Here is a 25,949-nt window from a genome sequence, read left to right as displayed (position 1 = left end):
TGGCATCATGTAAACATGGTTTTGTTTCCTGATTTAAAAAAAAAAAAACAGCCCTGAAGTTTGAGGCAGAGACTATTTAGTCATTCTTTGGACATTTGCAATTGTTGTGTTCCTGTTTTAGGGGCAAATATGAGACGTGCTGTCTTGTTAAAACCTGCTGTGGTTGTTGCTTCAATCCAGGTATGTTGCCGTTAAAGGCAATTCCACATGGACAAGACTGAACTTCCTGTATGACTGCATCTTAAAGCTTAATGCAGCTTGTTACGCGTTTTTTATATGAATGTACTGCAGAAACTTAATTTTAACTTTAATGCCATCAGTGTACCTAAAATGCTGTAAAATGTCTGTTTTTAAATGGCTTCTTCCAATGAACAAACTAATGTCAAGGTGGAAAATTTATTTGAAAAAATTAGCACAAATGACGACGTTAAACAATTAAAAATGAGTCGATCTTTAATGTATCATCATCTCAAAAACAAATAGTACAAGAATAGCATTTTCAAGCTCAACCAACAAACACGTTTAAAAAAAAAAAAGAAAAGAAATGGAATGCAAGCTAAGTGCCTGCAAATCAGAAACTGTACAAAACAGGATTTTCAACAAGGACAAGGTCACATATTTTGGTCTATTCCTTTCACAACCTGTTCTCCCACTAACGGAAGACGCTAATGGCATTAATAAACAGATCGTATTACGTTTTCTAGATTTTCACCAATTTTACAGCATTTGAAGATGAACGTTCAGTGTTCCCGGTAATCAACACTTTGCTAATACAACTCAACCTCATCCTCTTCATCGCCTGTATCGGTATCGCTTAAAGTGGAACCACAGCTGAAAGATTCCATTGGCGAACTGGCAGCGGAAACCATGGCGATGGGAATACTCCCATTCACGGTTCACGATCTTAAATGCGATGTCCTCGTACGGCGGGCCGGCGTGGAAGCGCAGTATTCCAAAGTCTTTGTTGTCGGGACAGGGCTCGAGGAAGTACTGCGGAGTCGAGCGCTTGTCGATGAGATCAGGGTAGAAGATATTGAACTTGTAGCCCTGGACGATTTTGGGCGGCGGGTTGTCGAAGTCGTAATGCGTCTGGTTGTATTTGTTCCACTCGAAGCCGGTGTGGACGCGGTTGAAGAAGCGTGGCTTACGTGGACGGTATTTGTCGGCCCACAGGTACATTTTTCCAGTCAAAGGCATTTCAACGCTAAACTGGGCCTCGTCGTTGCCCATGCCCTCTTTAGCGAGACGCACGAATGCATCTTCAGCGCTTTCATTTGCATCACCTGTTCAAAAAGACAAGTTAGCATTAGCATGAGTGAAACTTTACAAATGTGAACGATAAAATAGTTTTATGTTCCTAACAGTAAAGAATCTTCACAGTTGACATACTTCAAGATTACTGAATTCTTAATTTCCAATTGGCTGACATGATGTTGATTGGTTTTCTGTAATTACAGGTCTATGAAACAACTCTAGGCGTGTTGACCACATTATTCACTTTGCCGCATTCTTTAAAACTTGGTTTCCATCTATGTATGGATGGATTGAATTTAAATTGTAGTGCATAAACTACAATGGAAGCAGTCTTGATACGCAACAAAAGACTTGATTTTGCCTCAATAGATTATGTGATTGGATAACTGGACCAACCAGTGAACCAATCATATTGAATGGGATGGAAACAGTGCTTTATTCGCAAATGTTTTATGTGATATTCCAAATTAAATTCACAACTTTAGATGGAAACCTGAAAATATCTCAAGTTAAACATTCTTTTGTATCAGTCCATTAAAACGGAAGCATTAAATGTGTTTAAGGTGAATTTCAGTGCCTCCTTGAGTCAATTTCCTGCATTTCTGCTGTTTGTAACACCCAAATTTTCTACATATTTTTCTATCCACAAACTCTTTTACCCTTTAGATGAATTTAAGTGCATGCCTGAGTCTATTTCCTACACTTTCATCCCCTTGATACAGCATGGTGAGTTACAAAAGGGAGGGGAAAAAATGATTTCGCCTCCCTATGGCCAATGTTGAAATTACATTCTATTTTTGCCTTATCTGCACCCAGTATGCAGGAAAATTGTAAAAAAAAAATAAAAAACAATTTGGTACACAATGCAGAAAAAGTAGGAGATGGAGTAGAGAGACAGAACAGGGTGGCAATTAAAAATATATATATTTCTATACATTATATAAAAAATTTCAAACAATGAAAGTGCACATTCTTTTCAACTTTCCAAGTTCATATTTGACCTTTTTTTCCTGCTGCACTTCTGTTACTGAAATCTTGAAGCATGTGGTGTGTGTAATTTGACTATGGTATATGAAGCAGCGATACGCACCGGTCACCTGCAGCTGTCTCCGGGCCAGCAGGAGTCTCTGCAGGTCCTCCTCCACGTTGATGAGGTGCGCGTCCAGAGGTAACTCTGAGGGCAGGAGGAGCGTGGGACTGTAGCGGCCGGAGTCGTACTCCGCCTGACTCTGCTGGATCAAATCCTCCTCTGTTAACACGGCCTCCGGTGCTTCATCTTTCCCTCCCTCTTCCTCCCCTCCTTTGTCTCCCTCTCCTCCCTTCTTTTCCTCAGGACTGCTCCTTCCAGACCGCTCACCCTCTTCTCCATCCAGCCTTTTGGTCCGTCTGTCTCTAACGTCACCTTGCTGAGAGCTGCCCGGCTCCTCATCAGGGCTAATGGAAAACAAAATGGACAAATCACAAATTGGGTATGTTTCAAATGTAGTTTTAGGCGATGATCTATGTTATAATCAGTTTAGAAGTCTTGAGTTATTAGAGCTGAGTATCTAGATACAATTATCAAATTTCCATGATGTTTCCAGGCCTAAATACATATAAAAATATTTTAAGAATTCTAATATTAAAAATAAAATATTCCCTGATATTTGCAGATTTCCTATCACCATGGAATCACTCAAATATTAGCATTACTGCTTAGTAGGACATACGGTAATGTATACGCATGCTTTAAAAAAAAAAACTGAATGCAACAATTATTTCAAATGGTTGTATACTACTTTGTTACAAAACCACACTACGTTGCATGTTTAAGGTTGCGTTCAGTTAATTTATATCTCAGAAATATAGTAATTTAGCATTTATGAGCCATCTAAATCCACATTTAGATTCGGAACGGAAGTGATAAAGTTATCAGCATTTAGATTCGGAAATTATAAAGTTATTATTATTAATTTTGTAAAATATTATTTAATTTTAGTTGCATTTCAAGAATAACTTTAGGAATTAGAGACATTTAGAACTAGAAAAAATGATATTCATATTAAATATATTTAGATTGTGTGCAGTTAATTGTTTTTCCATCTTGAAAATATAGTTATTTATAGTTATAAAAAATAAATAAATGTAAAAATAAAGTCTGAATGGACAGGTAGAAGTGAAGTCACTCACATGGGCCGCTCATTCTCCGGCTCTTCTTTGATGATGGGGAAAAGCGGTTCACTCTCCACACCCTGTTCCTGCTTGAGTTTATACAGCTTCTGCCGCAGGACGTCCTGATGCCGCTCTCTCAGCCTTCACAAACACACACAGACCCATAAGGTAAGACATCACTGAACTCTAAAAATCCCCAGAGTCCCGTGACAGTTGTGGTCTGATACGCACCTGGCTCGTGCCATGTAGACCCGCACCTGCTGCAGGAGACTCTCCCAGTAGCCGATGTCCAGATTGGAGCCTCCGGCCTGGATCTTATTCTCAATGTTCATATAAAGAGCCTGAAGCTGACTGTACGTCTTCCCTTTAAACACGCTCTGCACGTCTGTGCTCACGGATGTGTTTATGCCCTCACGACGGTCACCTGACATGACACCAAAAACAGAGATGGATGAGGGATTGTGCACTGGACCTTCTTGAAATATACTAAACAGCATAATGCAATAGGGTTGCATAATATTCAAATATCCCCTATGTAACATGTTCAGAGATTACATTTGCATTGTTTCATGACTAACAATAATAATAAATAAACTGCTGTATAATAATAAATAAATAAAAAATACACCACAGTTAAAAAGCCTTATGGCTGCATTTATTTAATCAAAAACAAAGTAAAAACTGTAATATTGTGAAATATTATTACAATTTAAAATAACTGTTTTCTATGAATATATTGCAAAATATAATTTATTCGCGTGATGCAAAGCTGAATTTTCAGCATCATTACTCCAGTCTTTAATATGCCAATTTGCTGCTCAAAAAATTATTCTTAATATCAATGTTGAAAACCGTTGTCCTGCTTAATATTTTTGTGGAAACTGATCTTTTTTTCAGGATTCTTTGATCAGTAGAAAGTTTGAAATAAACATTTATTTGAAATAGAAATCTTATGTGAGATTATAAACGCATTTATTTATTGTATTTTGTCAATTTAATGCATCTATTCTGAAAATAGGTATTGAGTTCTTCAAACAAATTATCTAAAATGTTTGTATAGCACTGTATATATAATCTTAAACAACTTAAAATAAAACATTTAATATTTGAAATTATTCAACTGTAAACTATACATGGTGTAACTGTATTAGTGCAGGTCATCACATCACCTGGTCCTTTGCCTGACGCCTCCAGTTTGCGCAATTTACTGATTTCATCTTCAGTAATGGTGGTCATATCCCTCCAGAAATCCACATTCTTGCCCTGCTCCAGCTCCATGTACACCTGCAGCCAGAAACAAACAACCAGATCAAAATCATCATTGAACTTGTGCAAAAATGACTGTTACTTCACATTTTAATCCTATTTTGTGCACAAATGTCTGAATGGCAGCCCAATCGAGTGGTAAAATGATTTTTCATCTCTCTCTCATCGCACACCTTGATGTCCTCCAGCAGGTCGTCCATGTCTGTGGCGGTGAGTCCGTTGAGGAAGGTGTACGGTTCATGCATCTCCACAGACAGATCGTCGTCTTCAGCGCTGATGTATTTAGCCAGCAGGTCGATGGGCTTCGCTCGGCCATCACGGATTCGGATCTTAGACCTGCATCACATCACAGAAACACGTTACAAATGATCCAATCACATGCATGTATGAAAACACTACACGTCTGAAGAGCGTGACCTCAGTTTGGCCTGATGCAGGTGAAAGTTGTCCTCCTGTTCTGCCCATGTTTTGAAATGTTCAGCCTCTTTCTCTCTCTGCAGCATCTCCAGCTCCTGCTCGCGCATGGACTTCTCCCGCTCTCGCTCCAGACGCAGCTGCTTCACCTGAACACACACATCTCACACCTTTACTTCACTTCAGTTTGTCTTCAGTTCATTTACCAAAAGCAACTTGTTTGCAGCATTTAGACATAAAAACATTTTAAATAGTACAAAAATACAGTAACATTATGAGAGAAGATTTGATTAGAGAACATAAATCAACAGTTATGAATGTTTGAATCATATCTTGTCATATTGTTAATGAACTACTGACCTTCTAAGCATCGCTGTATGTTTGTTAATGACTAATGAAATTATTTAAAATATCACATTAGTTTATGGTGTTTATTTTGTAATTATGTAGTTATTCTTAATTTTAAAATCCTTCAAAAAAAAAATACTCAACATTATTTTTCTGAATTATCCCCTTAAAAATTCCCAATTCAATAATGTTTCAGTGTAAATTAGTATAAATAGTAATGACTATTGAAACTATTTTAAATATCACTTTTGGTTAAAGCTGCAGTCCGTAAAGTTTGCCTCTTTGTCGCCATCTATGTTTGAAAAGCTGGAATTGCAGTTACTTGCAGAATTATCTTCTGTGCATGGGGTTGTGAGCCGGCACGGCTCCAAGGCAGATGAATCTAATGTTTTGAGGTGAATGTGTAGCTCAGTCACCGCAACGGTGTGGATACTGTGCTTAGGAATCACAGATTCTCGCCTACGTCTTGGAATATATGACCCAAATAAGAATTGTCACCATATATTGCCATCTGAACAAGTCAGCCACTTTGTTCTGACCAACTGAGGAATAAATCAAGCTTAACGAAACCGTGCAAAGTATTATTGTTATACTTGATTCTCAAATTATTCATGTTAACAACATCAGCACTGCGTGACAATGAGTATAATGTGTATTAGAGTGTAGATTTCCATTTCTGTACAGTCTAATATCTAATTGTCATTCGAATTTCATATTAATAAATCCTTTTAACCCAAAAAACCAACTATGCTCACTTCAAACTTTTTTTTTTTTTTTATATATAAATATTGTGTAATCCCAGGCTATCTGTAATGAGAAGCACAATTAAGACTGGAATATAATTTAATTTCATTCACGTTTCATAAACACACAATCCTTTCTTGATTACAATCCATCATCAAAATGATACATTTAATTATCCTAGCTGCTGTAAAAGACTATAAACGTGCTATAGCCTACTAGCCAGGACGTAATGACGCAGTGCCATGCTCGAATCTCCCGTGAAAATCTACCTGTACCACTCAAATTAGAAAACATTACCATAAGCTAACCGTTGTGAATCAGGCTAAAGTAAGGCAATAGTTTTGAACACTGGCTGGTTATGTACTCTCTCAAATATTGATTTCGGATTATATTTAAGGACTGCAGCTTTAATTAAAAATATTTGACACAAAGTAAAAGTTAAAATATTTAAAAAATGTTTCTCTAGTTATGAACACTGAAACATATGACATTTTTAAGGGGAGTTTTATGTTGAAGGGATTATTTTTATTTTAGAAAATATATACCTGAAAGATGAAAAAGATAGCTTTTCAACTACATATATCTTTTTGAATCTTCAAGTATAGATTATCTCTTTCTGTAGTGATTCTGAATTACATTTCAAAATCCACTTCAAAAAAATTCCTAATTGTAAAATGTCTTCTTATTCAAAACTGTTTGGTACCTTTTGCAATTCCCTGCGGTTTTCCACCTGGATGTGTTTATTTCTCTCCTTCAGATTTTTTTCTGAAAAGTGGCCGATGCCCTTCTTCTCCAGAGCCTGAGAAACACATAAAAACACAGTAAGTGAAATCCTAACCAGAATTTCCTATCAAACATGGCGATATCAACACATTTTTGAACTCTGCTCTCCAAAACATCCCTCTCACCTTCTGCCATTTGAAGGTGCCGAGCAGGTTGTTATCTCCAAACGGGTTGTCGGCGTTGGTGTAGCCCATGTACTCTTCACTCCAGCCCATCTTCTCCCTCTTCTTCCTCTCTTTGGCCTCTTTCTTGGCCAGACGTCTGGCTCTCTTCTCCTCCGGGGTCTCCAGTGCCTTCATCATCTCCTTCTGTTTCTTCTTGTCTTCTTTGGTGGAGGAGGATCCCGGTGTCGCCTTGCCTCCCTGATCAGAGTCAGCGGAGGAGCTTGAGGAACTGGAGGATCTGGATTCAGAGCGTCTACGTCTGTCTCCATCCCTCTCTCTGCTCCTCCCCTCTCTGTCTTTCTCCCTCAGTCTCTCTCGGCTGGAGCTCCTGCTCTGTCGTCTCTTGCGCTCTCTCTCGCTGCTCCTACCATCTCTGACTCTGTTTCGCTCCGCGCTGGACTCTGAACTGGAACGTGAGGAGCTTCTACTCCTCCTTCTGCTGCCCTTTTCATCCTTGTGTTTCTTCTTCGTCTTATGTTTCGTCTGATTATTGCGATTATCACCTGAAGAGCTTAAGCAAAGAAATTAAAAAATGTTATGTTCACAATCAGCAGTTTTCAATCTTTTAGATGCCACAAATTCCCAAATATAATCATCCTTATGCAAATGACCTCCATCCTAAAATTTTAAAAGGTGTGCATATGTATACATGTATATTATATACATACATATAAAATACATATATAATTTTTTTTTTTTTTTAATATATATATATTTTTTTTTTTAGTGGCCTTTAATGCAGCCAATTCCAATTGTTGCTTGTTTTGGGGAGTTTCTGCCTTTACTCTCCTCTCTAGCTGGTGAAATTCATGTTCATTCAGATTTAAATCTAGAGATTGACTTGGGCAATCTAAGACTTTCCATTTCTTTGCTCTTATAAATTCCTTGACTGAACTGGCAGGGTGTTTTGGGTCATTGTCCTGATGTAATATGAAGCACTTCCCAATGAATCTGGTGGCATTTTCTGGAATATTGGTAGGCAAGATGGTTTTGTACGCTTCAAAATTCATTCTGCTACTGTCATCATACATTAAGTCAGTGGTTCTCAATTCCAGTCCTGGCGGCCCCCTGCTCTCCACATTTTGCATGTCTCCCTGGCTTAACACACCTGACTGAGATCATCAGCTTGTTAGGAGAGAGGATGTGTCCAAATTCAGGGTCTGCATCCTTCGGAGTACTCATTTGAAGGATGTTACGTCACAGCGCCGCGACGAAGGCTGTCCAAATTCGTAGGATCCTTCAAATGCGGCCCACAAATACGTCCTCCTTTTCCCCGAATTGGAAGGATGGGTGTGGTGGATCCTTTCCCGTCCTACCTATCCCATAATTATTTTCGGTAGAGCGTAATGGCGGACGAAGCGAGCGGTAGCGGAGTGGGAGAGGAGTTTCTCTGACAAAACAAGCTAAAGTTTATGCTTCGGCTCAATGAATTTGTAGGAGAAATTAGTAGAATACTTAAAAACAAATAAAAATAGGCTATAATGGCTTACCTGGATGTGACTGTCTTGTAGTCTGATATAAAAAAACTCTCCGACAACGAGCAAAGAAAGTATTTAATTTATTTAATTGCTTTATTTCTTCCAAAAGAATTCAAATGAGGAGAATAACTCTTTGTTTGTCCATTTTCCCGCTTCTTGCTTGGCGCTGTCACGGTTGCTAGGCGACAGGATATGAGCCACGGGTAAGGGAGGGAACTGAAAGAAGGGTAGGCTGTCCAAATTCACAAACACCGACTTCCGGGTTTTGCGGACGTTGGAGGATCCTTCCTCCTTCAACCGGGTAGGAAGGATCCTAAGGAGGATGCAGACCCTGAATTTGGACACAGCCAGAGATTCATGAACTGAACTAATGAGCTGATGATCTCAATCAGGTGTGTTAAGTCAGGGAGACATGCAAAATGTGCAGAGCAGGGGGCCCCCAGGACTGGAATTGAGAACCACTGCATTAAGTCATCATTAAGTCAAAGATGAGAGGGCCTGTTCCAGAGACAGCCATGCATGCCCATGCCATGACACCACCTCCACCATGCTTTACAGATGAGGATGTATGCTTGGGATAATTTGCAGTTCCCTTTTTTCTCCACATTTTTGCTTTCCCATCACTTAGATAAAGGTTCATCTTTGTCTCATCGGTCCATAAACACCGTTCCGAAACTCTTCTGGCTCACCTTTGTGCTTTTTTGCAAACTCTAACCTTGCCTTTCTATTTTTGGTGCTGGTCAGAGGTTTGCATCTTGCTGTGTAGCATCTGTAATTCTGTGTCAAAGTCTCCTGAGGACAGTAGATTGTCAGAGCATCACCCCAGCTTTCTGGAAGTTGTTGGTGATTTTACAGACACGTCTTTTAGGATTCATTTTCACAGCTTTTATGATTTGTCTGTCATCAACTACTGTTGTTTTCTCAGCCGATCAGGTCGTTGTTGGTTGCTGGTGGTTTCCAAACTCTTGATTTCTCCATGCCCTTTGTTTTTGCTAGAGCTCTAATTGACTTCCTCTTTTCTTTTAGCATACAAATTGCTTGCTTTTCTCTCAAAGTCAGCTCCCTCGTCTTCATCCTGGTTTGTGTGTCATCATCGAATGCAAGATTCAGAATACAGAAGTAATGGATATAACTGATACGACACATTCCCTGCTTTTAATATCTGAAGAATTAATGCAACAGGACACAGCTGATCACTTAGAAAGACCTGTGAGGCAACTGCTCCAATACTTATGCTCACATCAGATAGAGGCATGAAACTCTAAAAGTGCTGAACTTCTTAGCTGGTAAAACATCTGTGTGTTGAATCACCCAATAATCAAATGTGACTTTCTGTAGTTTTGTCTCATATTCATCTTTTAATCATATTTGTAAATGTCTTGACTCCACAGCCAACAGAGCAATTTTGTCTTTACTGTTCCAATACTTTTGGAGGGCACTGTGTATATATATATATATATATATATATATATATATATATATATATATATATATATATATATATATATATATATATAATGTATCAAATTGGAGGATAGAGTATCAATGTATATATATATATATATATATATATAAAGGCTTAATTTACACTTTGAAAATATTAAAGTAAAATATTATTTTAAAAATATTTATTTTTTTAGTTATAATTCACTACCATATTAATAAGTGAACTATTTGGTGTTTCTTAAATTATAATAGGTGTAGTCAAATTAATTAAATGTATTATTATTAAAATGAAGAAATGAGCCGTCAACAATTAATAATTTATTCTTTATCAATTTTTACTTCTTACGTTTTTATTGTATTTTTGTTTCTTATGATCCTTTTTAACAACCTTTTTTCTGTAAAGCACTAGAAATACCACTGCATATGAAATGTTCTTCAGTCAACACTGCACTGGCTTCCTATCAAACATCGTATAGATTTTAAAATCTTGTTAATTACTTATAAAGCCCTGAATGGCTTAGCTCCTCAGTACTTGAGCGAGCTCTTATCACATTATAGTCCTCCACGTCTGCTGCGTTCTCCAAACTCTGGCCGTTTGATAATACCTAGAATATCAAAATCGACTGCAGGCGGCAGATCCTTTTCCTATTTAGCACCCAAACTCTGGAACAATCTACCTAACACTGTTCAGGAGGCAGACACACTCTGTCAGTTTAAATCTAGATTAAAGACACATTTCTTTAACCTGGCTTACACATAACACACTACTACACTTCTATTATTCAAATCCGTTAAAGGATTGTTAGGCTGCATTAATTAGATCACCATTAATTAGGGGAACTGGCCCCCCGACTGAGCCTAGTTTCTCCCAAGGTTTTTTTCTCCATTCTGTCACAGAGGGAGTTTTGGTTCCTTGCCACTGTCGCCTCTGGCTTGCTCAGTTGGGGACACTTGATTTCTAGCGGTTATCGTCAATTTGATTTCACAGATACTATTTAAACTAAACTGAGCTAGACAATGGCATCACTGAATTCAATAATGAAATGCCTTTAACTGAAAATTGAGTGTTTAATCTTATTTTTATACATTACTGACACTCTATCCTCCAGTTTGATACTGTTAAGTGCTTTGACACAATCTGTATTGTTGAAAGCGCTATATAAATAAAAGTGACTTGACTTCTTAATAAATAAACTTGCACTGTTGCCTATTTAATAGCTTTTTGTTTTACTATAGTACTAATGTATTTAAAATCAATTATTATAATTATTGTAGTTACTTTATTGTAGGTAAGCACAGTTAAATACAGTGCTAACAGAACATGGAAAATATAAAGCATTGTACAGTTCAAATTATGTGAAACAATAAGAACAACAACAAAAATATAGCTCCAAGCAGCGATTACCGGGGTTCAAGCCTTATGCTTTCAGGGTCTAAGCCAACCTGGACGCACAGCTGACAGTGAAACATATCGAAAATGGACAATAGGCTCACAGACACACACACACACACAGAAATGAAATGGTTAAACTATCATATTAATAAGCATGCTTACACACACACACAGACATACGTGCACACATTTTGTTGCAGATATATATATGAAATATATGATAGGTGACAACACTTATTGCAAGTCTTCTCTTTTTGAGAGTTTGTGTGTCATTTTCAGGTTTCTCTGTGATCATAATACGGCAAAATTGTAAAAACTGACGTACCTGTTTGAACAAAATGTTAATCTTTAACTAAATATGATTTTAAATGTTATAACAGTGATTTTAATAACATCTCCAAAAGCAAAATATGAACAGTACTGTTTTAGAGTTTAATAAGCCCATTAGTGGTCTTCCGCTGCCATCTAGTGGTTATAAATGGTAATTTCTCATACAACACTTCGTTTTTAACCTTTATAACTATTATTTTTTGCCCAGTCTCTCTTAAATTTTGCATGCTTGTTTAGAATGAAATTATGCATCATTTTACACAGGTTTGAGAGAAGTTGTGGGCTTTCTTGTAGGATTCATAGGCCTTTGGGTACACTATGTAAAGAACATGTTATAAAATGACCGGTTTATACACTGACCAAAATTATAAATGCAACACTTTTGTTTTTCAAAACACATTTTCGAGTGGCCTTTTATTGTGGCACAAGGCACACCTGTGCAATAATCATGCTGTCTAATCAGCATCTTGATATGCCACACCTGTGAGGTGGATGGATTAGCTCGGCACAGGAGAAGTGCTCACTAACACAGATTTAGACAGATTTGTGAACAATATTTGAGAGAAATAGGCCTTTTGTGTACATAGAACAAGTCTTAGATCTTTGAGTTCAGCTCATGAAAAATGGGGGCAAAAACAAAAGTGTTGCGTTTATAATTTTGGTCAGTGTAGTTGTACAAATGTAAATGTTCAACATTTTTCATAATTATTGACCTAGAGAGTCTAGAGAATTGTACTGCGCTGATTTTATTGAGTTAGAGTTACAAACTGCGGGCTAGTTGACAAAAATTGCTTAAAAAAAAATAATCTCAAGTACTTAAAGAACGGTTTGATTGACAGCAGTGATCCTAGAGGCAAAGTTGATCAGAATAAGATATGATATGAAGATATAGTGTATCAGTGAATATTATGAACATTTTATTGCAATTTGAGGTCATTTATTATAGAAATACTGTGTTTTTGAGGCCTTTTTCACTGTTATAGCGCCACCTATGGTCCGATCTCCATGAAACTTTGCATGCTTGTTAAGAGTCACAAGCATGCAAGCCACCCGTCCCACAGACTGCTCTCTCTGCTGCCCTCAGGAAGACGTCTCCGCAGCATCCGATCCCGCACTAGCCGACTGAGGGATAGCTTTTTTCCTCAGGCTATCAGGCTAATGAACAGTCGAAATTAATACACCCTACAGCACACTCCCACTTTACAATATACCACGCACTGCACTTTAATCCCATACAGTTCAAACTGGACTACCAGTACACTACTGCACAAATACAACAATCTTTTTGCCAGCACTGGATACCATCCAATGCACATCCATGACATTTGCACACCCGGTTTATATATAATCTGCTGCATCTTCGCATATTACTGTGTGTATATAACGTAGAATGTGTACTACATACTGTGTATAATGTGTATCGGTAACTGTATGTCTGTCTAATAGTACACTGTGTGTACTGAGTATATGTATGTGTATATTACACATTGTCATCTGTATAAGTCTGTACGTATGTATGGTAATGTCTATATGTAAATTGTTTCTGCAGTGTCTGGAGCACGCTCTCAAGAATTTCACTCACGAAGGCACATGTGCTGTGGTGATGTGACAATAAAAGTGATTTGATTTTTGATTTGACATGTTTTCACCAAGTTTCGAGTTTTTGTTTAGGTTTTATAAAATTTGGGGTATATTTGCCCACGCCCCTATAATAAAAGACCCCGATATAGCTAACCAAAGGACAAATTTTTTTATTTTTTTTATATATATAATAATTGATCTAGAGAGTCCAGAGAGCATTACTGCAGTGGTTTGATCGAAATTGAGCGAAAAACCTAGGAATAGTTCGCAAAAGTAGGTTTTTAACATATTTGTGAATATTTAATGAATGATTTGATGCACAGCATTACTCCCAGAGTTGCTCAGAATGAGGAGATCTATCAAATGATATGAATATCACGTATTTGTGTGAATATATGAACACGTTCTACAATTTGAGGTAACGTTAATTTAGAAATTGTGTTTTTGAGGCCTTTTTAATCGGTTTAGTGCCACCTAGGGTCCGATCTCCATGAAACTTTGTAACTTTGGCCATGCCCTTTATTAAATGACCTCGTTATAGCTAACCAAAGGACAAAATTCAACATTTTCTGATAATTATTGATCTAGAGAATGCATAGAATTGCACTAAACACAGTTTTTCTCTTTCACACGGACCTCCTCCTACTATAAACTGAAATTCTTACAGGATTGTTTGATTTTTAGATTATGATGGTTTTAAGTACCTGTCTCTGTCTTTCGATCTTCGGTGTGATCGTGCTCTTCTGTCTCTGTGGTCGCGGTCAGAGTCGCTGGAGTGGCCGGACTCTCTCCCTCGGTGTCGGCTCGGGCCTGCGGATCCTCCGCTGCTCCTGGAGCCGCCGCTGTCAGACCGCCCTCGTCTGCGAGAACCTTTCACGGGAGAGCGGTTCCGACCGTGTCTGTCCTCGGGCGAGCGCGAACGGACATATCTACGGGATCTTTCTGGAGAGCGAGACCGCGATCGGCTCCTACGATGCTTCTTCGATCCCATGTTTTTTTCAGGTCCTGACTGCGCTGCGTCGCGTAAATAGGTAGTTTACATTCTTTACGATACTTATGTCTCTCAAATCAATTCTATGATAATATTTAAGATGAGGCAACAAAGCTTTCTTTGAATTTATATTGAGAAAATACACAGTTTCATTAGAATTTTAGCTTTACACAAATATTCGTATAATTTCTAACAGGCGAAATATAGGGCTTCCCATTGGGGTCCTTTATAAGGCGAAATGTTGACGCCTTGTTTTTTTTTTTTGTCATTTTGAACTTTCGTTAAAATTGTGATACACTTTTGTAACATTTTGTTATACTTTTGAATGTTAATTGTTCAATATATACAATTAATAGTAATAAAAATAATAATAATAAAAAACTGATGCACATTTTGGAAAGATGTAGTGCATTTTCTCTTTGAAACGATTTTCCTGTTTTAGTGACTTTCAGTTATGACTATGCACGTCCTGTACAGTATATTCGTGGTTGCGGTCCTCACTGCAGAACACAAGATCCAGGGGGTGTGGTTGGATCTAGATCCAACTCTTCCCACCTTACATATACCTAAACCTACCCATATCCACCCCCTGATCCCTAAACCTACCCATATCCACCCCCTGATCCCTAAACCTACCCATATCCACCCCCTGATCCCTAAACCTACCCATATCCACCCCCTGGAGATACTACCCTGGAGCTAACTGCCAAGTATGGTTATGTTTAGGGTTAAGTGTGGGAGATTTAAACGAGGAGGGTAATAATTTGGCATGCAGGGAGTTGAAATTTGGCACAACAAGGATGAGCAACAAAAAAATGTGATCATATACATTTTAAAATGTAATTTAGTTGAATGCATAATCAAGATTCCATGTACTTCATTACACTGCTGGTTGCAAAAGAACTCTGTGTGAGAAGATGGCGTGTCACTTTTTTTTTTCTCACAGTACTTTTAATGCTATTACTTTGATAAGAGAAATCCCTCCCAAAAAATAAGGACTTTGCTGATGTCTGCAAATATTATTTGACTGCAGCACTTCAAACACAATCATTATTGTGTCTCAACTGAAAAAAATAAATAAAAAATACACTGCCCTCTCAAGGTGGATTTATACTTTCGCCTGTCTTCGCACCTTCCCAAACAGACGAGGCTTTTATACTTGTCGCGTTCGCCGTTCAAGCGCTCAGAGCTGGGCGTTGTCTGCTGGCTTTTGCAGCCTGATTGTAGTTACTTGCAGCTGCACATACAGCCTGTTAACTTTTTCTTTTTAATCAAGTACTTTTTCACTTAAATGTTAAGTATGGTACATTTTTATTTAATCTTTAAGTACAGTTTTTATTTCACTTTTAGGTACAATATATTTTAATTTAATTACGTTTTTTATTTACTTGGAAGTAAGCACAGTGCAGTGTTAATGTTCAAACTGTGTATTTACAATGTTTTAAGAGGCTGATAATAATAAATATTCTTATTAGGAATAAAACGGATTGTTGTTGTTTTTAACTGTGCATAGTGCTACTGCATTTTAATGTTGGTCATAATGGTGGTACTTGGAAAGCCAAATATTTTCTGAGGTGGTACTTGGTGTAAAAAGTTTAAGAACCACTGCTATAAACCAATAGAAGTCTATAGTATCATGTACTTCTGAGTGAGGGTCTGGTTCTGGCTCACATAGCCTACAAGAGGTTTGTCAAGGGACAGAGTAAAACAGTGTTTCTCCTCTTCTTACTGTTATTAACTCTTTACACACCAGCGTTTAAAAAAAAAGTTGCCAGCCACTGCCAGCATTTTTGATGATTTCCACCTAAATGTGACGGCCCTCAGAATATGTTCTGCTATGAATATATGAACATATTATACATCCAAATAAAGAACCAAGCCTCTGCTTGAGAAATAGAGATATCTCAGAAAATAGAGATATCTCGTCAATGGCGGGGAAAGAGTTACACAAATGTTGGGCTGATCTGTTTGTAATAGGAGAGATAAAGAGGTTCCTCTTTGTCATTGCACACATATTCAACTTCCTGTTTTAAGAATACAACATCAGCCATCTTGATGTTTGCTACGATGGCAGTAGATCATCTGTTTGCATCCTTCATCCTTCTCCTTATCTCTAACACATGTAATAAACTCAATTAATAAATGTATGTACAGTAATTTAAATTTCTAATACTGTTTCATCATTTTCTCGTGCATATGGTGATGTTTGTAAAAACTTATTATGAGTCTGCCATAGTTCTACATCTCATTCTTTTTAATTAATGGGTTAATGACATGAGGTGAGATAGAAGTGTAAAATGTTCTGAACTGTGTGTTTCTCTCTCCTCAGGGTTCAGTGATGTGTTTGTGCAGACGGGAGCTTCTGTTCAACTGGATATACAGACACAGGAACTACCAGAGACTCTGATCTTAACATGGGTGAAAGACAAATCAACAGCAATAGTTACATTTATAACTGCAGCAAAACAAACACTACCTGAGAGTTATTATGAGGAGAGAGTACAGTTCAATAATGAAACCTTCTCTCTAACACTGAAGAACATGATGAAGACAGACAGTGGTCTCTACACAGCAAAAGGAGTAGAAGATAATAATAAATACTTTGCTGAATACAAAGTATCTGTTATAGGTGAGTATAATTCATTGTGCGATGTAATGTGTTCCTGCATGAAAGACAATTCATAAGAGTAATATGTTCACTTTTTCAGTTGTATATACAGTGTGCGCATTTAAACCAGCTTTTGGCACATTGTCTTTATTTTAGGATTGTATCTGCTTCTGCAATAACTGCAAAACAAATTGTTGCTCATATAATATTCCTGTGTGTTTATAATTTGTGTTGTGTTTAAATGTGAGTGTCTGCTGCATCACGGCTGTCAACTTGATCTTGGAGTAAACGTGTGTTTCAGATGCTGTGGAGGCTCCTGTCCTGACTGTGAACTCAAAATGGTCCCGCAGTGACTCCTGTACTGTGAACTTCACATGCAGAGCTCATGAGCTCATGATTAACTCCACCTATCAGAACAACAGATGCTCTCCAGAGGAAGTGACATCACATGAGATCCACACTCTCACCCTGGACTGCAGTGAGGAATCCATCATCTGTAACCATAGCAACCCTGTCAGCTGGAAACAAGACAGAATAAACATTGAAGAACTCTGTGTCAATAATAAAGGTAAATATCTCCTTCTATTCAAGACATGTATTGTGCACACATACACACCATGTGTAATATCAACTAGTCTTTTTTATCCCACAAATCAATCATCTTTTGGTTTGTAAATTGCAAGTTGCATGTTAATTTATAGATAATTAAGGGACTTTTAAAGTTTGAATATATTAATTCATGCTGTTCTTCATCTCTTACTTTCCAGAGAATGAAAAACTGCAAATCCAACTTAATTCAAATCTTCCCATCATTTTACTTTTTACTGCCATCGCTGTGGGAGTGATAGTGTTTGGTGGTTTGGCCCTTTACTGTTGTTGCAAGAATAAAACAGGTTTGTCCATCCTACACTTACTGAAAAACTGATCTCACACTAATACCTTAAATAGTTTCTTCGTTACTGGAAACTAGTGTTCAAGAGCAATTTAAATCTGACAGAATCAAACGCGAATATGTTTCCACACGACCTGTAATCTGTGCAGTAATCTTTCATTCTGACCTCTCAGATGTCAAACAGGCTGATAATACAGACTACGATGATGCTGAGGTGAGATTCAAATGACCGTTCATCTCTATTCCTGCAGATGTCAGATAATAAATGTCACATCAAAATCAATACTGAATATTAACTGTGTTTCACATGACATTCTGTGATGTTTTGTTTTATTTCTCTTCAGATTCAGATCCAGAAGATGACAGGAGATACATGGACCAACGTTACCTACTGTGCCATAGGACGAAACCAAACACCTTCTTCTTCTCATGACTGCTAAAGACTTAAAGCCTTGATTCAGCTTCTAGAGTTAATGACTCTTGTGGAAGTGTACAGACACTATTTCTATTTTGTGTTCAATGAACTTTATCCCGCAGCATGAATGGATGCCCACTGCTCCCGGTGTGTTCACAGTGTGTTTGTGTTCACTACTGTGTCTGAGCACTTTAGTGTTAATTTCGTCAGCTATTTCAATTTTAGTCTTAGTCTTAGTCCCGTGGTAAAATGTCCTTGTTAGTTTTTTATCATATAGTCAACCTTATCCTATTTAGTTTTAGTCGACTAAATGTATCAACATTTTAGTCTAGTTTTAGTCAAAGAAAACCTGAAGTATTTAGTCTAGTTTTAACCTATTTTTAAATATAAAGTCCAAATATTTTTAGTCAGCCGATAGCACGTGAAGGCAGCATAAGTCTCGTCTAAATACGAGTTTCCTAGTCGGAAATTGGACATGAACGGCCTTAGAGAGGCCTTATATGGCCAATTTCCTACTAGGAAACTCGTATTTGCCATAATTCCGATAGCAGGAGAATGCAGCATTAGCCACACGTCGCGTCCTTTCTTTCCTTTCCTTAACTTCACTGCAGATGTTATAAATGGGTGTTTCTCTGCTTCTCTCATTAAATATAATCCTCCGCGTCCCCCGCGTAATCTACGCCCCTGGCTCCGGGTGTGTGTTCACTGCTGTGTGTGTGCACTTTGGATGGGTAAATGCAGAGCACGAATTCCGCGTATGGGTCACCATACTTGGCCGTATGTCACTTTCACTTTTTCTTTCTTCAGAATACACACACATCCCAAAATAACCCTGTAGATTCAGGAAGAGTGTCTCTGGTTTCTCATAGTTATGCCAATGCACAAGACCAATTTCAGTAACTCTAAATAAAGTCTTCACTGATGTCTGTGAATAGTGTTTGACTGCAGCACTTCAAACCACACACAAAATGGTTTAATGTGATGAGATGAGAATGGTGCTCAGCTTGACTTCTGTTCTTTGGCAACTATCGTTGCGCACCATTGTGTGTGTGTTTGTAGGGAAGCTGGTTAAATCTAGTCTGTAATTATAGTCTTTTTTACCTGGTACAAATTAGACTTGATCTAAACTATGTTCTTTAAAAAGCAATAAATCAAATCAAATTACTGACAGGAAGAGAATCGTTAAAAATGCTGAACCCACTGTCTGTGGTCGGAAGAAGTGAAGTGAGTGAGTGAAGTGACATTCAGCCAAGTATGGTGACCCATACTCGGAATTCGTGCTCTGCATTTAACCCATCCAACGTGCACACACACAGCAGTGAACACACACACACCGTGAACATACACCCGGAGCAGTGGGCAGCCATTTATGCTGCAGCGCCCGGGGAGCAGTTGGGGGTTCGGTGCCTTGCTCAAGGGCACCTCAGTCGTGGTATTGAGGGTGAAGAGAGCTCTGTACATTCACTCCCCCCACCTACAATCCCTGCCGGCCCGAGACTCGAACCCGCAACCTTTGGATTACAAGTCCAGCTCTCTAACCATTAGGCCACAACTTCCCCTGCCGAGCATCAGTTTACACATATTCAACTTCCTTTTCTAGGACAGCAACACCAGTCATTCTGATGTTTGTTACAATGGCAGTAGATTGTCTGCTTGCATCCTTCATCCTTCTCCTCATCAGTAACACGTAATAACCTCAATTAAATGATTAATTAAATTACTTATTAATGATTAACTTTATGGTGATTGCTGCACAGATCAAAGTTTACACATCTGATAATCAACTGTCTTAATGCTATAGTTTGTCTCATGTATTAAACAATAGTAATTGCTAAGACTAAGTTTTGTCATTGTAATTAAAATGTTTCTGAAAAATAGCCATTATCAATCTGTCATAGTTCTACATCTCAAGCAGAGTATCTGCACATATACATTTATTCATTTAGCTGATGCTTTTATTATTTTCATCACACAGAAGCAATACGATGAGAGCTATAAAATAAAGTTTCAAATGTCGTCCAGAAGAAAAAAGGCTAAAACAGGGAAGGAAAGCAGGCTGATGGTCCCTAACACTAGAGTTTTAAAGAATAATTTATGTTACATCAAAGAAAGGAAGACAAAGATTCTCAGACTACTGTTTCTTGAAATACTATTTAGGAGTTAAAGCACATAGAGCTATAGATATTTTTTTAAACTGATAAAATTAATATAAAATCATTTAAATGCTGAGTTACTTTGGTTATACTGCATGAACAATGAATCATAGAGATTTTATAAACATAATGTACATTTACAATAGTTCATATACGTGCTATTTATTCTTCATGTAGTCTGGAGTGTCATATAGTGCCAAAAATCAGCAAACATATGTTGAACATCTTTTTCAGAATGGCTGCCAGTGGGCAATGAAATAGAAAATGTTCTGAACTTTGTGTTTCTCTCTCCTCAGGGTTCGGTGCTGAGATCTCTGTGTTTGTGCAGACAGGAGCTTCTGTTCAACTGGATATACAGACACAACTACCAGAGTTTGTACCTTACAGTAGTGTAATGATAAATCAGAGAATATAGTTAGATATTGTAGCATTTGGACCAATCAGACACGATTTTGCATTTGATTTAACAAATCAATTAGTCATTGAATTAACAAATAGTCACAGACCCCTCACCCAATATACATACTGGGTGCCGGTTACATGGCAACAAATCTCATAACACCAGTTGTATTGCTCAAAAGAATAAGGGTAGAGCAACACTCACTTCATTTCCCCTTAGGAAATGGACTCTTCTCTAATTAATTCATAGAAAAACCTTTCTTTGAATGAACACACATATCTTCAGGTCATTGTGTATATTATTACTCTTCTTGTATATGTTTTTGTGTATTGTATACTGTTTTATGCATGCTTATAGAACACTAGTTAATATTACCTCATGTATATCATGTTTGGTCTCTATCAGTTCGTCTTCGGATTATCTAATTGAGAGTGTATATTATATATAGAGGCACAGAATCCATGTTGCTTGAAGTCCAGTGTGAAGTTTCCACAGTCAGTGATGATTTGGGCTGCCATGTCATCTGCTGGTGTTGGTCCACTGTGTTTTCTGAAGTCCACAGTCAACGCAGCCATCTACCAGGAAATTTTAGAGCACTTCATGCTTCCTTCTGCTGACATGTTTTATGGAGATGCTGATTTCATTTTCCAGCAGGACTTGGCACCTGCCCACACTGCCAAAACTACCAAAAGCTGGTTCAATCACCATGGTGTTACTGTGCTTTATTGGCCAGCAAACTCGCCTGACCTGAACCCCATAGAGAATCTAGGGGGTATTGTCAAGAGGAAGATGAGAGACACCAGACCCAACAATGCAGATGACCTGAAGGCCGCTATCAAAGCAACCTGGGCTTCCATACCACCTCAGCAGTGCCACAAACTGATCAACTCCATGCCACGCCGAATTGAGGCAGTAATTAAAGCAAAAGGAGCCCATACCAAGTATTGAGTACATATACAGTAAATGAACATATTTTCCAGAAGGCCAACAATTCACTATTTTTTTTTATTTATTATTATTGGTCTTATGAAGTATTCTAATTTGTTTAGATTTTGTTGAGAGGTTTTTGTTAAATGTGAGCCTAAATCAATTAAAAGAACTAAAGACTTAAACTACGTCAGTCTGTGTGCATTGAATTTATTTAATATACGAGTTTCACAATTTGAGTTGAATTACTGAAATAAATTAACTTTTCCACAACATTCTAATTTATTGAGATGCACTTGTATAAGTGTTCTAAGAATCTTTAATAGTTTGTATATCAACTTCCAATCCAGTTCATATGCAAATTACCATGCATGGAGACAAAGAGTTGTAATCTTTCCCTCCAAAAGTTCAAGTCACCACTGGCTCTTTGACACCCTAGAGGTGTGACCTGTATATCAGATAAAGCTCTTACTTCAGTGATGCCCCTGCAGTCTACGGTTCTGTTAGATTCTGAGAAGATGTGGATGTGAGCTAGAACTCTTCTTGACCCTTAAGTTTTCGCTAGGCCTTGCGGCCTTGACTTTCCATTCAACCAAAGCTCCTCAGACCTCAACAGGTCTCTTTCTTAGCTTTTTTTCCACTCTCTACCTGGAAGAACATTTCTACCTCAGAACATCTTTGGAATTCATCAGCCTAAGGCTCACCTGTGCAATAATCATGCTGTCTAATCAGCATCTTGATATGCCACACCTGTGAGGTGGATGGATTGTCTCGGCAAAGGAGAAGTGCTCACTAACACAGATTTAGACAGATTTGTGAACAATATTTGAGAGAAATACGCCTTTTGTGTACATAGAAAAAGTCTTAGATCTTTGAGTTCAGCTCATGAAAAATGGGGGCAAAAACAAAAGTGTTGCGTTTATAATTTTGGTCAGTGTAGTTGTACAAATGTAAATGTTCAACATTTTTCATAATTATTGACCTAGAGAGTCTAGAGAATGGTACTGCGCTGATTTTATTGATTTAGAGTTACAAACTGCGGGCTAGTTGACAAAAATTGTTTAAAAAAATAAATAATCTCAAGTACTTAAAGAACAGTTTGATTGACAGCAGTGATCCTAGAAGCAAAGTTGATCAGAATGAGAAGATCTATCGAATGATATGAAGATATAGTGTATAAGTGAATATTATGAACATTTTATTGCAATTTGAGGTCATTTACTATAGAAATACTGTGTTTTTGAGGCCTTTTTCACTGTTATAGCGCCACCTATGGTCCGATCTCCATGAAACTCTGCATGCTTGTTAAGAGTCACATGTTTTCACCAAGTTTCGAGTTTTTGTTTAGGTTTTATACGATTTTGGGTATATTTGCCCACGCCCCTATAATAAAAGACCCCGATATAGCTAACCAAAGGACAATTTTATTATATATATATATATATATATATATATATATATATATATATATATATATATATATATAATAATTGATCTAGAGAGTCCAGAGAGCATTACTGCAGTGGTTTGATCTAAATTGAGCGAAAAACCTAGGAATAGTTCACAAAAGTAGGTTTTTAACATATTTGCGAATATTTAATAAATGATTTGATACACAGCATTACTCCCAGAGTTGCTCAGAATGAGGAGATCTATCAAATGATATGAATATCACGTATTTGTGTGAATATATGAACACGTTCTACAATTTGAGGTAACGTTAATTTAGAAATTGTGTTTTTGAGGCCTTTTTAATCGGTTTAGTGCCACCTAGGGTCCGATCTCCATGAAACTTTGTAACTTTGGCCATGCCCTTTATTAAATGACCTCGTTATAGCTAACCAAAGGACACAATTCAACATTTTCTGATAATTATTGATCTAGAGAGTGCATAGAATTGCACTAAACACAGTTTTTCTATTTCACACGGACCTCCTCCTACTATAAACTGAAATTCCTACAGGATTGTTTGATTTTTAGATTATGATGGTTTTAAGTACCTGTCTCTGTCTTTCGATCTTCGGTGTGATCGTGCTCTTCTGTCTCTGTGGTCGCGGTCAGAGTCGCTGGAGTGGCCGGACTCTCTCCCTCGGTGTCGGCTCGGGCCTGCGGATCCTCCGCTGCTCCTGGAGCCGCCGCTGTCAGACCGCCCTCGTCTGCGAGAACCTTTCACGGGAGAGCGGTTCCGACCGTGTCTGTCCTCGGGCGAGCGGTTCCGACCGTGTCTGTCCTCGGGCGAGCGCGAACGGACATATCTACGGGATCTTTCTGGAGAGCGAGACCGCGATCGGCTCCTACGATGCTTCTTCGATCCCATGTTTTTTTCAGGTCCTGACTGCGCTGCGTCGCGTAAATAGGTAGTTTACATTCTTTACGATACTTATGTCTCTCAAATCAATTCTATGATAATATTTAAGATGAGGCAACAAAGCTTTCTTTGAATTTATATTGAGAAAATACACAGTTTCATTAGAATTTTAGCTTTACACAAATATTCGTATAATTTCTAACAGGCGAAATATAGGGCTTCCCATTGGGGTCCTTTATAAGGCGAAATGTTGACGCCTTGTTTTTTTTTTTGTCATTTTGAACTTTCGTTAAAATTGTGATACACTTTTGTAACATGTTGTTATACTTTTGAATGTTAATTGTTCAATATATACAATTAATAGTAATAATAATAATAATAAACTGATGCACATTTTGGAAAGATGTAGTACATTTTCTCTTTGAAACGATTTTCCTGTTTTAGTGACTTTCAGTTATGACTATGCATGTCCTGTACAGTATATTCGTGGTTGCGGTCCTCACTGCAGAACACAAGATCCAGGGGGTGTGGTTGGATCTAGATCCAACTCTTCCCACCTTACATATACCTAAACCTACCCATATCCACCCCCTGATCCCTAAACCTACCCATATCCACCCCCTGATCCCTAAACCTACCCATATCCACCCCCTGGAGATACTACCCTGGAGCTAACTGCCAAGTATGGTTATGTTTAGGGTTAAGTGTGGGAGATTTAAACGAGGAGGGTAATAATTTGGCATGCAGGGAGTTGAACTTTGGCACAACAAGGATGAGCAACAAAAAAATGTGATCATATACATTTTAAAATGTAATTTAGTTGAATGCATAATCAAGATTCCATGTACTTCATTACACTGCTGGTTGCAAAAGAACTCTGTGTGAGAAGATCGCGTGTCGCTTTTTTTTTCTCACAGTACTTTTAATGCTATTACTTTGATAAGAGAAATCCCTCCCAAAAAATAAGGACTTTGCTGATGTCTGCAAATATTATTTGACTGCAGCACTTCAAACACAATCATTATTGTGTCTCAACTGAAAAAAATAAATAAAAAATGCACTGCCCTCTCAAGGTGGATTTATACTTTCGCCTGTCTTCGCACCTTCCCAAACAGACGAGGCTTTTATACTTGTCGCGTTCGCCGTTCAAGCGCTCAGAGCTGGGCGTTGTCTGCTGGCTTTTGCAGCCTGATTGTAGTTACTTGCAGCTGCACATACAGCCTGTTAACTTTTTCTTTTTAATCAAGTACTTTTTCACTTAAATGTTAAGTATGGTACATTTTTATTTAATCTTTAAGTACAGTTTTTATTTCACTTTTAGGTACAATATATTTTAATTTAATTACGTTTTTTATTTACTTGGAAGTAAGCACAGTGCAGTGTTAATGTTCAAACTGTGTATTTACAATGCTTTAAGAGGCTGATAATAATAAATATTCTTATTAGGAATAAAACGGATTGTTGTTGTTTTTAACTGTGCATAGTGCTACTGCATTTTAATGTTGGTCATAATGGTGGTACTTGGAAAGCCAAATATTTTCTGAGGTGGTACATGGTGTAAAAAGTTTAAGAACCACTGCTATAAACCAATAGAAGTCTATAGTATCATGTACTTCTGAGTGAGGGTCTGGTTCTGGCTCACATAGCCTACAAGAGGTTTGTCAAGGGACAGAGTAAAACAGTGTTTCTCCTCTTCTTACTGTTATTAACTCTTTACACACCAGCGTTTTTTAAAAAAAGTTGCCAGCCACTGCCAGCATTTTTGATGATTTTCACCTAAATGTGACGGCCCTCAGAATATTTTCTGCTATGAATATATGAACATATTATACATCCAAATAAAGAACCAAGCCTCTGCTTGAGAAATAGAGATATCTCGTCAATGGCGGGGAAAGAGTTACAC

The 25,949-nt window shown here is 37.8% G+C and overlaps 2 protein-coding genes across 4 annotated transcripts; one reads left to right on the top strand and one right to left on the bottom strand.

Annotated features, from left to right (window-relative positions):
* Nucleotides 1-383: 383 nt before the first annotated feature.
* Nucleotides 384-24,065, bottom strand: cactin. Of its 2 annotated transcripts, none has more exons than XM_079379208.1 (10): nucleotides 23,739-24,065; nucleotides 7,086-7,635; nucleotides 6,881-6,976; nucleotides 5,089-5,234; nucleotides 4,845-5,007; nucleotides 4,575-4,689; nucleotides 3,637-3,829; nucleotides 3,424-3,546; nucleotides 2,345-2,688; nucleotides 384-1,283 (listed from the first exon to the last, which is right to left on the bottom strand). In XM_079379208.1, exons 1-10 carry the CDS (start codon nucleotides 24,053-24,055, stop codon nucleotides 793-795), a joined length of 2,538 nt encoding a protein of 845 aa, XP_079235334.1. In that variant the 5' UTR covers nucleotides 24,056-24,065; the 3' UTR covers nucleotides 384-792. The 2 variants fall into 2 exon arrangements, with proteins under 2 accessions (XP_079235334.1, XP_079235335.1); XM_079379209.1 differs by lacking the exon at nucleotides 23,739-24,065 and adding an exon at nucleotides 14,057-14,353.
* Nucleotides 16,362-19,188, top strand: LOC306846131 (CD48 antigen-like). Of its 2 annotated transcripts, XR_013782044.1 has the most exons (7): nucleotides 16,362-16,465; nucleotides 16,673-16,972; nucleotides 17,253-17,519; nucleotides 17,719-17,844; nucleotides 18,017-18,057; nucleotides 18,188-18,694; nucleotides 18,778-19,188. XR_013782044.1 is itself a non-coding variant. In XM_079379257.1 (6 exons), the coding sequence occupies exons 1-6, from the start codon at nucleotides 16,399-16,401 to the stop codon at nucleotides 18,281-18,283; spliced, it is 897 nt and encodes a 298-aa protein (XP_079235383.1). In that variant the 5' UTR covers nucleotides 16,381-16,398; the 3' UTR covers nucleotides 18,284-19,188. The 2 variants fall into 2 exon arrangements, 1 of the variants encoding a protein (XP_079235383.1); XM_079379257.1 differs by having other exon boundaries at nucleotides 16,381-16,465; nucleotides 18,188-19,188.
* Nucleotides 24,066-25,949: the final 1,884 nt, after the last annotated feature.

Source organism: Barbus barbus (assembly GCF_936440315.1).
Source record: "Barbus barbus genome assembly, chromosome: 26".
Taxonomy (NCBI): domain Eukaryota; kingdom Metazoa; phylum Chordata; class Actinopteri; order Cypriniformes; family Cyprinidae; genus Barbus; species Barbus barbus.
Note: the sequence above shows the minus strand (reverse complement) of the source record. Positions and strands in the feature narration are given on the sequence as shown.

Bases quoted from the DNA above. Each gene is read 5' to 3' on its own strand.
- LOC306846131 (XM_079379257.1), top strand. From the start codon at position 16,399: ATGTTTGCTACGATGGCAGTAGATCATCTGTTTGCATCCTTCATCCTT. The intron at 17,520-17,718 runs GTAAATATCTCC...CTTACTTTCCAG, and splicing joins ACTCTGTGTCAATAATAAAG to AGAATGAAAAACTGCAAATC. The intron at 17,845-18,016 runs GTTTGTCCATCC...CTGACCTCTCAG, and splicing joins TTGTTGCAAGAATAAAACAG to ATGTCAAACAGGCTGATAAT.
- cactin (XM_079379208.1), bottom strand. From the start codon at position 24,055: ATGGGATCGAAGAAGCATCGTAGGAGCCGATCGCGGTCTCGCTCTCCA. The intron at 4,690-4,844 runs GTGTGCGATGAG...TTCTGGCTGCAG, and splicing joins ACCTGCTGGAGGACATCAAG to GTGTACATGGAGCTGGAGCA. The intron at 2,689-3,423 runs GTGAGTGACTTC...GTTTTCCATTAG, and splicing joins CCGGAGAATGAGCGGCCCAT to CCCTGATGAGGAGCCGGGCA.